We start from the raw sequence: 13,494 nt of genomic DNA, 5'->3' as shown, positions 1-13,494 counted from the left end.
AATGATTTCTGAAGATCACGTGACACTGAAGACTGGAGGAATGATGCTGAAAATTCAGCATCACAGGAATAAATTACATTTTATAAGATATTCAAATAGAAAATAATTATTTTAAATGTTAATAATGTTTCACAATATTACTGTTTTCACTGTATTTTGATCAAATAAATGCAGCCTTAGTGAGCAGAAGAGACTTCTTTCACAAACATTAAAAATGTTACCGACCCAAACTTTTGTAAGGTAGTGTAAATAGCTTTTTTTGAGCCATTAATCAATTTTATCAATGTCCAAGGTGACTTTCTAAAGTCAAATGTGAAATTTGGTCTCGTCATAAAACTGATTTTCTTTATACCTTAACTAGACATAAATCTTGTTAAGCAGCGTCTGCTGTATTTTGATCAAATAAATGCAGCCTTGGTGAGCAGAAGATACTTCTTTCCCAAACATTAAAAATGTTACCGACCCAAACTTTTGTAAGGTAGTGTAAATAGCTTTTTTTGAGCCATTATGTCCAAGGTGACTTTCTAAAGAGTCGAATGTGAAATTTGGTCTCGTCATAAAACTGATTTTCTTTATACCTTAACTAGACATAAATCTAGTTAAGCAGCATCTGCCAAGACGTTAAGCATCCGCAGTGCCATGCGTTGCTTTCGGCTTACAGTGACTTGTGCTGTTTTTGTGTCAGTAAGTTAGGGAGCGTCTTTAAATAGTCAGCTATATTTATGCAGTGGTGCAGTTCGGCCGTCAAACATAGTCATGGTCTATTAAAAGAAAGCAGATGTCAGAGGAGCCCTGCTAATTCAGACAGCGTGTAGATTTAGGAACATCTGGCTAGACATGCGAGGAAGGTGTTTCTGGACTCTGCTGCACTACATTTAGTGCATTTCTTTTAGGCTATTTGGCAAACGTACACACTGGCTATATATGTACAGCTACGTAGAGTGCTATTTGAGTGTGTTTGTCTGGCTGCGTTCAGAATTTAACACTCACATACTGCTGATTCCATTCTTTGCAGTATACACATGTACTGTATACTTTTTGTTAAAAAATAGCATTTAACAAATTGCAGTTCACCGTATGCAAAAATAATAGAAACAATCATTAGTATTCATTAGACAGCAATCTGATTAAATAATGAGTCAAGAAGTTGATGTTATAAATCACAGCTGCAATTACGGTACTTTTGTCACACTGTAAATTGAAGGTCCAGTGTAATACATTTAATTATGGGATACAGTTTTGTGCTCTATATACTATACTGCTATACTATACTGCTCATTATGCTAATTGTAGCATGTCATTCGGTTGTTCTATGCATATATAAAATCTGCATATCATGCATGCTATGCAAAGCTAGAATGAGCAGTATGTTATTCCAAACATACCCTATGGTGCCATTTATTCGTTTTCTTGTCTTTCTGTCATCCCTGCAGCTGCAGGATATGAGAGGAGAGTCTGCAGGCGCAGTCGCAGATGAAGGTGCAGTTGCTTCAGATGTGTTACAGCAGGAGCGGGAGGAACAGCGCTTTCTGCTGGCCGACAGTCACAGCACAGCACTGGAGCTGCGCTGGAAACTGCAGCACGGAGAAAAGCGCTGGACCCACGAGCGGAATGAACTACTGGAGCGGTTCGAGAAAGAGAGGCAGGAGTGGGACCGCAGCTTACGGGAAATGTACCGCAAAATGGAAAAGGTCTGTGGTGTAATTCCTTCTTATTTCACTCATACACATCACTCAGTACATGGTAGACGAGACATGTAAGTGTGTTCAGTGCTGGAAGGTATTAGTATTAAGCGTAATTAAATATGGCAATAATCAAGTCACCTATATTTCTACAGCGTTTAATACAATACAGATTGTGTCAAAGCAGCTTCACAGAGATAAACAGGAAAATAGCGGAATCAATCATGGAAACTCATTATTTCTTTGTGCTTCGTTGTTTGAGCAGCATGTTAACATAATCATCATGATATAATCCACTGTACTCAGCATCTCAGAGCAGCTTAGTTTATAGTAAATGCATAAAACTCTGCTTGCGCTGAGAGTTTAACATGCATTTTTGTAATGCAACATGCACTAGGTTCACTTTATTAAAAAAAAATTTATATTGTAACAATTAAATATTGATTTTTTTTTTTTAATTGTGTTTATTGTAATTTACAACAGTAATATATTTATGTATTGATTTGTAATAATTAGAGTTAAATATAATAATATAATTAGAACTAAAATTATTATTATTATTATTACGTTTGATTGGGCTCCAGTTACAATGTCAAAATAAAACACTTTTTAATAAAATATTAAATATTTGATCTATTTGCATGCATGTCATGTGACCATTAACCAACATCAGAGAACCATGAACATGGAAATGTGTTGTTGAATTATAGAAATATTCATTTATAATCTCAGGAGAGACTTCAAGTAAATGTTTTACGGTTAAGCCAGACAAAAAACCCTGCCTTAGAAGATAGTTGCCTATGTGGACAGTTGGCAGAAAGACAGCTTACTAGGTCTTGAAACAAAGTCAGTATCTTCTCTTCTCCATCCCAGATGCAGAAAGATGTTCTCCAGCCAGAAGGAGGCACAGTGCATGTCTTCTCTCCTCAGGAGAGCCCCTGTAAGGCTCCTAGATCTCCACTCTCCCCCTGCACAGCCGCACACACGCGTTCCCACTCCGACTCGGAGGCCACACTGGAGGAGAAGGGGGCGATGGGCAGACCCAGACCCTTTGAGGGACACCGGCCCCCAGAGAGCCTGTTCGTGGATGCCCTCTCTCTGGATCCTCTGAGCGAAGCCGAGGTGCCTCCTCCATCACGTCTGGAGAGCGAAAAGCGGTTCCCCCACATGAAGGAAGTAAGAGAGACATATCATGCTTTTTTTTTTTGTTTGTTTTTAATAAGGTCCACTTATAATGTTGTTGTTTTTTTGTTTGCTTTTTTTTTTTGGCACCAAAATATATTTTTTGTTTTCATTCATTATCCTCTCTCTGACCCTTATTATTAAACAGGCTGTTTTTGCTGCTGTAAAAGAGTTCTATATGTAAATTACCTCTTTTATGATTGGCTAACATCTTTGCATGTGAAATGAGGAAGAATTATTACATGGCAAAACTATCTGCACTCAAATGTACTGCATACATTTTTAAAGCAAGTTAACAATTTGTGGCTTTTATGTTTTAACTGTGTTGTTGTTTCAGGCACTGAATGAGATTTCTGAGAGTGTGGATCCTGCCATTTACCCTGAGGAAGAGAAGAGTGGCGGCAGCCTACTCAGGTATGGTTTTTGTTTACAAGTATGTGTGTGTTTGAGTATGTGTGTGCTAGTCTAAGTGAGTAAAGTGACTTTGTTCTTCTCTTAGGAACCTAAAATTCCTCTGAAGAATAGCAAAGCTTGACAAAACTTGAAAACAGCTACATAAATGGATATGCTTAGACTGCTGTTGTTGTCATTTCGGCAACATCTCAGGAGAATTGAGAATGGAAAGGAATGGTTTAATCTTAGTAGGCCAGAGATTAAATGTGCCAGCAACAAAGTAAAGATAACTTCATCAGTGCATGTGTATTGTTCTAATAAAGATACTTATCCTTTGTGGCTGACACATTAAACCCAGCGCGCTGCCTACCTATAGAGTGCTTTAAAGTATCATCGGCATGCTCCTGATGGAGTTATTCCTATGTTCGTAGGGTTCTATGTTCCCCAGTTACCAGACTTCCATGTTCTTGAGGGTTCTATGTTCCCCAGTTCCCAAGATCCCCTGTTCCCAAGCTCTTACGTTATTAGGGTTCTGTGTTCCCCAGTTTTCAGACTTCCATTTTCTTATGGTTCTATGTTCCTTAGTTTTCAGACTTCCATGTTCTTAGGGTTCTATGTTCCCCAGTTCCCTAGGTCCCCTGTTCCCAAGCTCCCACGTTCTTAGGGTTCTATGCTCCCCTGTTCCCTGGATCCATTGTTCCCGAGGTTCTATGTTCCCTAGTTCTTAGGGTCCCATGTTCTCAAGGTTAGGGGAGTATAGTGTTAACTCTGAGAACATACGGTAGATGCGCTCCCCTTGAGACACAAAGGCTATTCCAAAAAGTAAACAGCGACATTGTGCTGCTTTATAACATACTTTCTGTGAGCATTGCGTCTATCGTTGGTTACAATGTTTAGCAACACCAATGTAACTTTTCATCCGTTTTTACCTCCACAGGGCGAAGTCAGTCTGCTCCATGAGTGACTTCCAGCGTTTGATGGACAGCTCCCCCTTCCTGCCAGATAAGAGCAAGCCTGGCGAGCATGAGCGGGATGATGTGACTCCTCCCCTTTCACCAGATGACCTCAAATACATTGAGGAGTTTAATAGTAAGGGTTGGGATCTGCCCACCAGCTCCCTGGCCGCTTGCCCCATTCCTGGCCCAGTAATCCCCTCTCCAGTGATGGAGGCCTGGGCAGAGAGGGCAGAATCCCGAAGGGCCGAGTCTACTTCAGAAGCATTCCAGCCAGCCTCCTGGTACCTGACCACCAGCACTACCTTGACCACCAACACCATGAGTATCCCTGAGTACTGCCAAAAGCTCCCACTCAGGGCAACCCAGGGGGGTGAACAGTTTGGGGTGCAGATCCTCCACAGTCCCGTTCGAGGGGAGCGGTCAGCTCCAGGCCCCCCTGAGCAGGAATACATGTTCTCCAAAGTGACCAAAGTAAAGGCAGGAGAGGTAGTAGGCGATGCTGAGGAGGTGTTTGGAGGAAGGTGGCCATGTGAGCTAAGGAGTCATTTGGAGGCAGGACTTAGGCCTGGAGAACGTCCATCGATTTGCGCTGCTGTCGGGTATACCTCATCATTAGAGCTGGAGCTGGCACGGAATCTGAGCGATGACATGAAGGAAAAGGCGTTTTCTGCTCGGAATGCCATCCGATCATCTTCTGCATCCGGATCGAGCCCTCCGGAAAGGCAACTACGGGACATGGCATGTCAGACGAATGGTTTAACCACACGGGGAACACAGACCACCCTGACCATCAGCGTGGGATTGCAAACAGAGGCTGTTCGCACCCTCACAAGCAGCCCTCACCGCTGTCTAACGCCCAAAGGAGGCTCCACACCCATCTCATCTCCTTCACGTAGCCTGAGAAAGATGCAGTACTCTCCAGTCGTTCAAGCCAAGTTTGAACGCCCATGCTGTTCTCCAAAATATGGCTCACCTAAGCTCCAACGGAAACCTTCTAATTCTGGCAAAGCAGAACAACCTGTTGGCCAAATCCGTGCTCCCACCCCAACAACCACTGCTCAGCAGCAAAAAGGGAACAACGAATCCGCTTGGGCCCGTTCCACTACGACCAGAGACAGTCCCGTTCACACCACCATCAACGACGGCCTCTCCAGCCTCTTCAACATCATCGACCACACGCCCATCGCATACGACCCTATTCAGAAATTCAACAAGTCCCCTAGCCGCTCTCGTCCCACTGAAGCAGGGCCTCAAGAGCCAACGGACCCCAAATCTCCCAGTGTTTGTGCTGCACAGGGGCCTTTGAGGAACTCTCGGGGCCGGTCCCCAAGCCCTGTGCAGCTGATTGTAGAGACGCAAGACGAGAAAACTCCAGAGGTGATTAGCATCAGACAGGACCTGTCCGCTCCTCCAGGCTACACGCTAGCTGAGAACGCAGCACGGATCTTGAATAAGAAACTACTGGAGCAGAGCTTCAGAGAAGAAAGGAGGCTTTCCGCTTCATCCGCAGCTGCTCCAAACAAAACCGGAGACACAGAGAAACCAGGATGTCTTGAGGTAACTGAGAGGTTTATTTTATTCTACCTAAAGGAAGAACACTATATGCTCTTTTATAGCTTAGGAGAATTAGTTCACTTGAAAAATTGACCTTACTTTCTTAATAGTTGTGCCTGTTTGTCCTTGTAATTTGTCATCAAAATGAAGATTTTGTTATAAATTCTAACTTTTGATTTCAGACTTTAGTATCTTGGCAATTCTGAGCACAGTTTGAGACATTATTATATTATATTATATTATATTATATTATATTATATTATATTATATTATATTATATTATATTATATTATTGCACTATATTAAGGATAATTGGGCAAAATTTTAAACCAGAATACAATTTTAATATATTACAATTATGATATTAAAAATATATTATATTTTTTATTTATTTTGGAGGAGAATTATGACTTGGACAGGTTTTGTCACCAAACCTCTATATTGTGCTAAAATGTTTAAATTTAAAGGACAGTGAGCTGCTTTTACAGGTTTTACCGTAGACGCCCTGCGACACGGCCAGACTTGCCAGATCCCCACTGTAGCTCTAACCTGAGTCTGATGTGGTTGTGTAATTTTGACCAGTGTGTTTACTCCTGTTTTTCTGGGTTGTCTCCAGAACCATACTATCTTACTAACTGCACCCTGGGGACTGTAACGCAGCTTGTGCTCGCCGTGCAGTAAGTTCCACCGATCTTACTTGGCCTTTGACCTCACAGTGACCTCACTTGTGTTCCGTCTGACTGATTTTAATGGATTTCTCTCACCGCATGCCACACAGTTTGTAGACACCGTATCACCGCTAGGCATTGTGGGAAATATTGTGTGTGCTTTGTTGTGGTCACACTTTCTTTGTCCTCATGTAGGTATGAGCATGCCCATCGTCTGATATTAATTACGTCACCAATAAACAGTCATCCAAAAAGCCTAAATTATCCCAAGCATTCATTCACATGGGGTGGGATTTCATAAGGCAAAACACAAGAAACTTTGGCTGATATATAGTGGTTCAAATGTATTTACCTATTTTAAAGATAAATAGCACATTGCAAACTATTCAAGTGCAACATGTCCCAAACAGACATTTTAAAAGATAAAACTATAAAACTAGTGTTTAAAATGAAAACAAAAAGTATTTGGACACTTTTTAAAGTGACTTAAAGCGATAGTTCATCCAAAAATGAAAATTGTCATAATTTACTCGGTTTCTTTCTTTCATTTGAGTTTCTTCTGCTAACAAGATATTTTGAAGAATGTTGCTAACCAAACATTTGATGGTAGCTATTGACTTCCATAGTATTTTTTTTCCATACAATGGAAGTCAATGGCTGCCGTCAACTGTTTGGTCGCCAACATTCTTCAAAATATCTTCTTTTGTGTTCAATAGAATAAAGAAATTCATACAGGTTTGGAACAACTTGAGGGTGAGTAAATGACAGAATTTTCATTTTTGGGTGAACTGTCCCTTTAAGTGTACAAATACCTTTGGAGTCACTGTATCAAACTCACAAGTGGCGTTTTGGATGGTGTAACCATTTTGACTATATAATCACCTTTTTTTTATATTTTTCTTAGGTACGTGTTTGTGTGTTTGTAATTGTATTATTTTTGTCCATTTTAAAGGGTCTTAACCTCACCAGCCCTACTGATGGAAACTACAGCGTAACATCTCGTGCATTCTCAGTTCACTGTATTGTAATGTTTGCTGTCTGGTGTTGACAGGATGTGAGCGGCGCTCAACATTACTGCATGCTAGCAGTGATAGTGGTGTGTTGGGGTCGTTTGGGGTTCATTGGCTGGTGTTGGTGTTGGCTGTGCCTTTGCTACAGCGTTTAACATCTGCTGCTAATGCTGGGTCTCATTTCTTAACATCTAACAGCAACTTTACGCTCGTTCAAAGCTTGCAATTATAGTGTGTTTCAGGTTAATTGTTATAGATTTGTGATGCATTTCATATAGTGATATTTATATTATTTTAATATATTTTCAGTAATTTTTTTGTGCTTTTGTCATTTTTATTAGTTTTTTATTTATTTTTAGCTTTTATTTCTTTTTATTTCGGTTGTAATATTTTTAGTACTTCAACTTCAAACTTAATTTATTTCATTTAGTTGCCAAGGAAACATTTCTAATTTTCTTATTGTTTAAGTTTAATTTTAAGTTTAAGTTTTTCATCTGATATTTATATTTAATTTTATTTCAGCCTTATTTAAATGAATGATTAACAAGATGAGAAATCATTAGTTTTAGTTAATAATAACAACACTGGTTTCAATGCTGATTATGATGTCACTGGAGTGCAGAAACATTCGGGTTGTTATTATTTATTAATTTTTTGCCTCCGTTGAACCGCAGGACTCCATTTAAATTAACTTTGCATCAGCTTCAAAGTCTCACTCAAAAACCGAACGCAGATTCAAGACGTAGTAAATCCCTGTTTCTGAATTATTCAAACAACAGAAAATATCCACCTCTCATGCTGGAATCTCATTCATTTTTAATGAAAACTGTTTAAAATGAATCAAGCTGAAACCACGGTTTTCCTCAAAAGTCAGATACAAACTGAGTGTTATTCTTTACTATTTGCTACAGACAGTATGAAATGGATGTTAATCCATTTTAGTTAAAAGTTTAAACTGTAAAAGCACTAATGCTTGCAGACCAGTGTTATTTTAGTATTATGTATATACTATTATAGTATTTATTAATATTTAAACTTTGCAATTAACGTTTATTTTTATATTTTGAGTTTTCATTTTAATGTTAGTTTGTTTTAGTAATTTTGTTGTGTTCTTTTGTCATTTTTATTAGTTTTAGTTTTTATTTCTGTTTAGCTTACATTTATTTTTATGTCAGTTTTACTCATTTTAGTACTTTTTTCAGTTAGTTGCAAAGGCAAGGCACTAACTAACATTTCTAATTTAAGTTTCTTATTTTCATTACTTTTTTATTTTATTTTAGCTTTATTGCATTGAACAAAAAATGGTTTTAGTTTTTAATTTATATTTAACGTTAATATAATCTTTATTTCAGTTTTATTCATTTTAGTACTTCAACTTATTTTATTTAAGTTAGTTGCCAAGGTAACATTTCTAATTGAAATTTAAAATTTTCATTTAATATTTATATTTTATTTCAGCTTTATTTCAAATAATGAAAGCATGTTTAATATTTTTAGTTTTTTTATCCAGTTTTGATTTATTTTTATTTCAGTTTTAGTCATTTTTAATAGTCTTAAAGGGGTCATATGATGCTGCTAAAAAAGAACATTATTTTGTGATTTGGTGTAATGACGTGTTTATGCGGTTTAAGGTTCAAAAAACACATTATTTTCCACATACTGTACATTACTGTTTCTCCTCTATGCCGCGCCTTTCTTTTTTTTACAAAGCTCATCTCTTTATGCACCAAGAGCTTGTAACACTCCAAAGAGAAAGGAAAAATTTAAATCGTATCATATGACCCCTTTAATAATTTTTGTACTTCAACCTGAACTTAATGAAATTTCTATTTTCATTCAAGTTTTTTTTTTTAATCTAATATTTTATTTTATTTCTGCTTTATTTCAGTTAACGAAAACAACTGACAATTCAGCTAACAATAACACCACTTTCTTCCTTGACACAGGACTTGCCTCGTTCGCCAGTGGCTCCACCTCTGGACTCCTGCTTCCTGCGTCCGGCTCGTCCTGCCAACCGCCGTCCTCCGTCCCGCTGGGCCGCCCACTCGCCCTCATCCTCGCCCAACTACAAAGACCGATCGGAGATGTTCCGCTTCCCCTCGCCCGTCAGACCGGTTCAGACCATCCCGGAGATAGAGGAGCCCGGTCAGGAGGTTTTCCCTTAACCAGCCTAGACTTCATCCTTCTGTGCTTTCTGTCACCTTGAGTTCAGTCAGCAACCAGTTTATCTCAACCTCAAGTATGATTTTAAAATTTCAGTTCTGAAATGCCCCGAAAAAGGGAAGTGTGGTGATAAATCAGGATTGTATTTATGCTTTCACTCTCCTTAACCATCTCCCATTCCTGACCACACACGTACTACGCACACCGTCAGAGCGACGGAACCATCGAGAACCTTTCTAAAAAACATTTAACTGCCCTGCCACTAGAGGGCAGAGTTCTGTGAGCACCAGCTGAACTGATCCAATAGGAAACAGTTCCAGAAATTCCGTTTCGGAATTATCAAGGACCTGGAATGCACTGACGCAAAACACCGCAAAGTGTTCCATAAGAGGTGCCTACACACGCGTGACCTCGCGACGGTCCCGTACTCGTGTGTGTCCGTGTACAATGTATGCAATACATACCACTCGATATGTGTTGGTCATGAAGCCGCAAACTTCTTTTCAGATGTTCTGAAAAATATAACTGGATAGTAATAACATTTGTCGGATCAGCATAAAAGTTTACATGTGTTGATTTATATCCATTTTGGAGGGGTGAAAATCATTTGTTAAATTATGTTCTGTGTATATAGTTTATAAAGCTATTTTCTTAATTTCTGCGTACATCCCGTATCGTTGGAAACCTTTGATGCTTGAATTAAAAAGACTCAGTTGTATTTGTAAAGAGAATTAGATAAAAACTAAAGGAGAAACACACACACACTCTAGTTCGACAGGGACAGATGATACATGATGTCAATCATAATGTATTTAAAACCCAATGTAAAACTGAATGTTCGACTCTGCAGGATTCCAATTGGAAGTTAACGTCGTAATTTGAAACCAGTTGTAAAAGAGTTTATGAACTGTAACAACATGTAAATCTGCTCTGGCTGAAACATGCTGCAAAAACAAAGAAGAAAAATAAATATAAAACTCAACATGTTTCCCTCAGATCTAAGATTTAAATGCATGAATATTTATTAAGCCATCCATTGAGGCAGTCTATGATTGGTTGTTGGTTGCTTAGCAACTCATTTGTAACATTCTAACACTGCATTGTTTCATACTGTAGAAGTTTGGCAGCAAATTGTGACCCACATCCGATAATGGTTCAAAGTGATGCAAACCTATTTTCAAAATTAGAAGTGTGCGAAGCTGCTCGAACCAGGGTCAAAATTAACCCTAAAGGAATAGTTCACCCGAAAATGAAAATTTGCTGACAATGTACTATGTAGATGTTTTTTCATCAGAACTGATTTGGAGAAATGTAGCATTCCATCACTTGCTCACCAATGGATCATCTGCAGTGAATGGGTGCCGTCAGAATGAGAGTCCAAACATCTGATAAAAACATCACAAAAACAAATCCATCATTAAGACGTTTTAACTTAAAAACCGTTGGATTTTGATGTGAGAGACAGCAGGGGATGGACTTTTTCACTGGAGTATGGAGTATAGTATTTCGGCCAGAAGTGACTATTTAAAGTTAAAACATCTTAATGATGGATTTGTTTCTTACAAACACACAGCTTATGGCTTCTCACGTCATTAATTGATGGACTGGAGTGGTGTGGATTATTGTGATGTTTTTATCAGCTGTTTGGACTCATTCTGACGGCACCCATTCACTGCAGAGCATCCATTGCTGAGCAAGTGATGCAGTGCTACATTTCTCCAAATCTATTTCCATGAAAAAACAAACTCATCTACATCTTGAATGGCCTCAGCAAATTTGCATTTTTGGGTGAACTATTTCTTTTGGATTGGATAGTATCCAATAGTTTAGGATTGGTTCTAAATTATGAGATCTATTCCACTATAGAATCCAGTGCAGGTTTCTTCTGGATGTCTTGACTAGGATTTGGACAGCAGTTGTGCAGATATCATATTTGATATGCATGCCTTTAAACACTAGCACTTTAGTGCATGTACTGAGACGCTGTTGTACCTTGTGATAAAGCTCTTGATGTAAGCCCACACACACACTGCTGTTCACTGTGTGTGGCGGCTCATGTCATTTTCGTTGCCATTAAATTTGCATTGACACAATTGATTGTGAAGCGAAAAGCTGCATGTTTGTAAGAAACAAATCCATCAAGATGTTTTTAACTTCAAACTGTTGCTTCCAGTTAAAATGGGAGTCATCCGTTTGCTGCATTGTCACTGGAAATGGATTTGAGATCTCGTTTGAGTCTGTGCTCGACTCTTGGGTCCTGATAAGATAATTACTGTGATGTCTGTTGATCTAATTGTCCCGCCCATGTGTTTCAGATCCGCTGTGTACCTTTGTGTTTGGACTTTCACTGCTGCTTCAGCTAATCTTCTTCATCAAGTTAATGGGTTTCCACGTCTGATCTTGCACAACCGTGAACATCTCTGTCCTCCTAAACATTAATCCAATCTGTGTGGATGAGAACCTGTAATCAAATAAGTGTTCAGATCTGTGGAGCTCTGAACCGTGAGTCTGCAGAAGTCTGAACCTCATGAGTGCAGCTGTCAATCAAATCAAACTCAATCAATTATCTATCTATCCATCCATCTATCTATCTATCTATCTATCTATCTATGCGTCTGTCTGGCCGTCACTTTCTGTTGTTCTTTCTGTCTTTCTTTCATCTTCTTTCTCTCTATCCACAAATATTGACAGAACTTTGAATCATTTTACAGCTGTAATTCAACTGGACACAGTATAACGGAGTGAAAGACCGTGTTTGTTCTCCCAGCAGAAGGTGAAGAGCCTGCGACAGCAGATCTGGAGCCAGAAGACTTGAGTCTTGCAAGACGGTGTGCATTTGAGTGTGTGTGTGAGAGGCAGTGGGCACAGTCATTGTCGGGCTGCTAAACCTTTGCACGCTCTTGTTAAGATGAAGGGTCTTGCCAAGATGACTGTTGTCATGGTAACAGCACCACTGCAGCCCAATGTGAAGTCATGATATTCTGATGCAGCATTTCTCTCATCTTGCATCTGTTTGTACAGTCATGTCAACTTGATTCAGCCCTCAGGTGCGTCCATATAAACAAATATCAGACATAATAAAAGCAAAATTCATTTAAATCCATGTTTCAGTGGAAAGCCTATCACACCAGAGCATCAAGAAAATGTCTGTGATAAATCCTGGTAAACACATTACATAACAGTTCAATATAACAACGATATAACACTAACGTTATGTTACGATGTAAAACCCTTAAGAAAATGCTTCTTATTTATAAATCTTATTTAAATCGTATGATTTTTTTTAAGCTCTTTTAATATTACGCTGTTTCATGGGAGCATCTGTTGGGGTGAAGCTTAAACAGGAAAAAAAAGGAGATTGAAAAAATGATCTTTTGATAAAGAACATGGACGTAATTTTCCACTGCCTGCGAGCATATCAGGAAGATTAAGATTTAAGCAGAACACAACAGGACAGAAGTGCTCTGTACAGATAGAGAGGGGTCAATAAGGTTGTGTTATTCTCAATGAGCCACAAGGGGGTGTGTGTGTGTGTGTGTGTGTGTGTGTGTGTGTGTGTGTGTGTGTGTGTGTGTGTGTGTGTGTGTGTGCGCTGGTATATATGGTTTACGAGAACACAAATGTGTATAATGACATGGGTACTACAACGTGAACATGGTTTATGAGGACACTTCCTGTGTCCCTGACTCCCGTAAAACAAAAGGCTTAAAAAACATACAAAACGGTGATTTATGAAATTCAAAAATTGGCAGTAGTTTTCTATAAGGGGTAGGTTTAGGTGTAGGGCGATAGAAAATACAGTTTGTGCAGTATAAAAACTATTACGCCTATGGAGAGTCCCCATAAACCATAAAAACAAACCTGTGTGTGTGTGCGTGAGTGTGCG

At 39.0% G+C, this 13,494-nt stretch overlaps 1 protein-coding gene across 1 annotated transcript in view; it reads left to right on the top strand.

Moving 5' to 3' along the window:
* Positions 1–10,883, top strand: part of LOC107687921 (microtubule cross-linking factor 1-like) — a 58,770-nt gene extending 47,887 nt beyond the window's left edge. Inside the window, exons 11-15 of the mRNA XM_016485410.1 lie at positions 1,434–1,691; positions 2,556–2,870; positions 3,202–3,278; positions 4,195–5,770; positions 9,392–10,883. Coding sequence (XP_016340896.1) covers positions 1,434–1,691; positions 2,556–2,870; positions 3,202–3,278; positions 4,195–5,770; positions 9,392–9,610 — 2,445 coding nt within the window. The 3' untranslated portion in view covers positions 9,611–10,883. The remainder of the gene's footprint in view (positions 1–1,433; positions 1,692–2,555; positions 2,871–3,201; positions 3,279–4,194; positions 5,771–9,391) is intronic.
* Positions 10,884–13,494: the final 2,611 nt, after the last annotated feature.

This window comes from Sinocyclocheilus anshuiensis, unplaced genomic scaffold, assembly GCF_001515605.1.
Source record: "Sinocyclocheilus anshuiensis isolate Anshui unplaced genomic scaffold, SAMN03320099.WGS_v1.1 scaffold293, whole genome shotgun sequence".
Classification (NCBI taxonomy): domain Eukaryota; kingdom Metazoa; phylum Chordata; class Actinopteri; order Cypriniformes; family Cyprinidae; genus Sinocyclocheilus; species Sinocyclocheilus anshuiensis.
The sequence above is the reverse complement of the archived record's forward strand: the minus strand, read 5'-3'. Positions and strand labels throughout refer to the sequence as shown.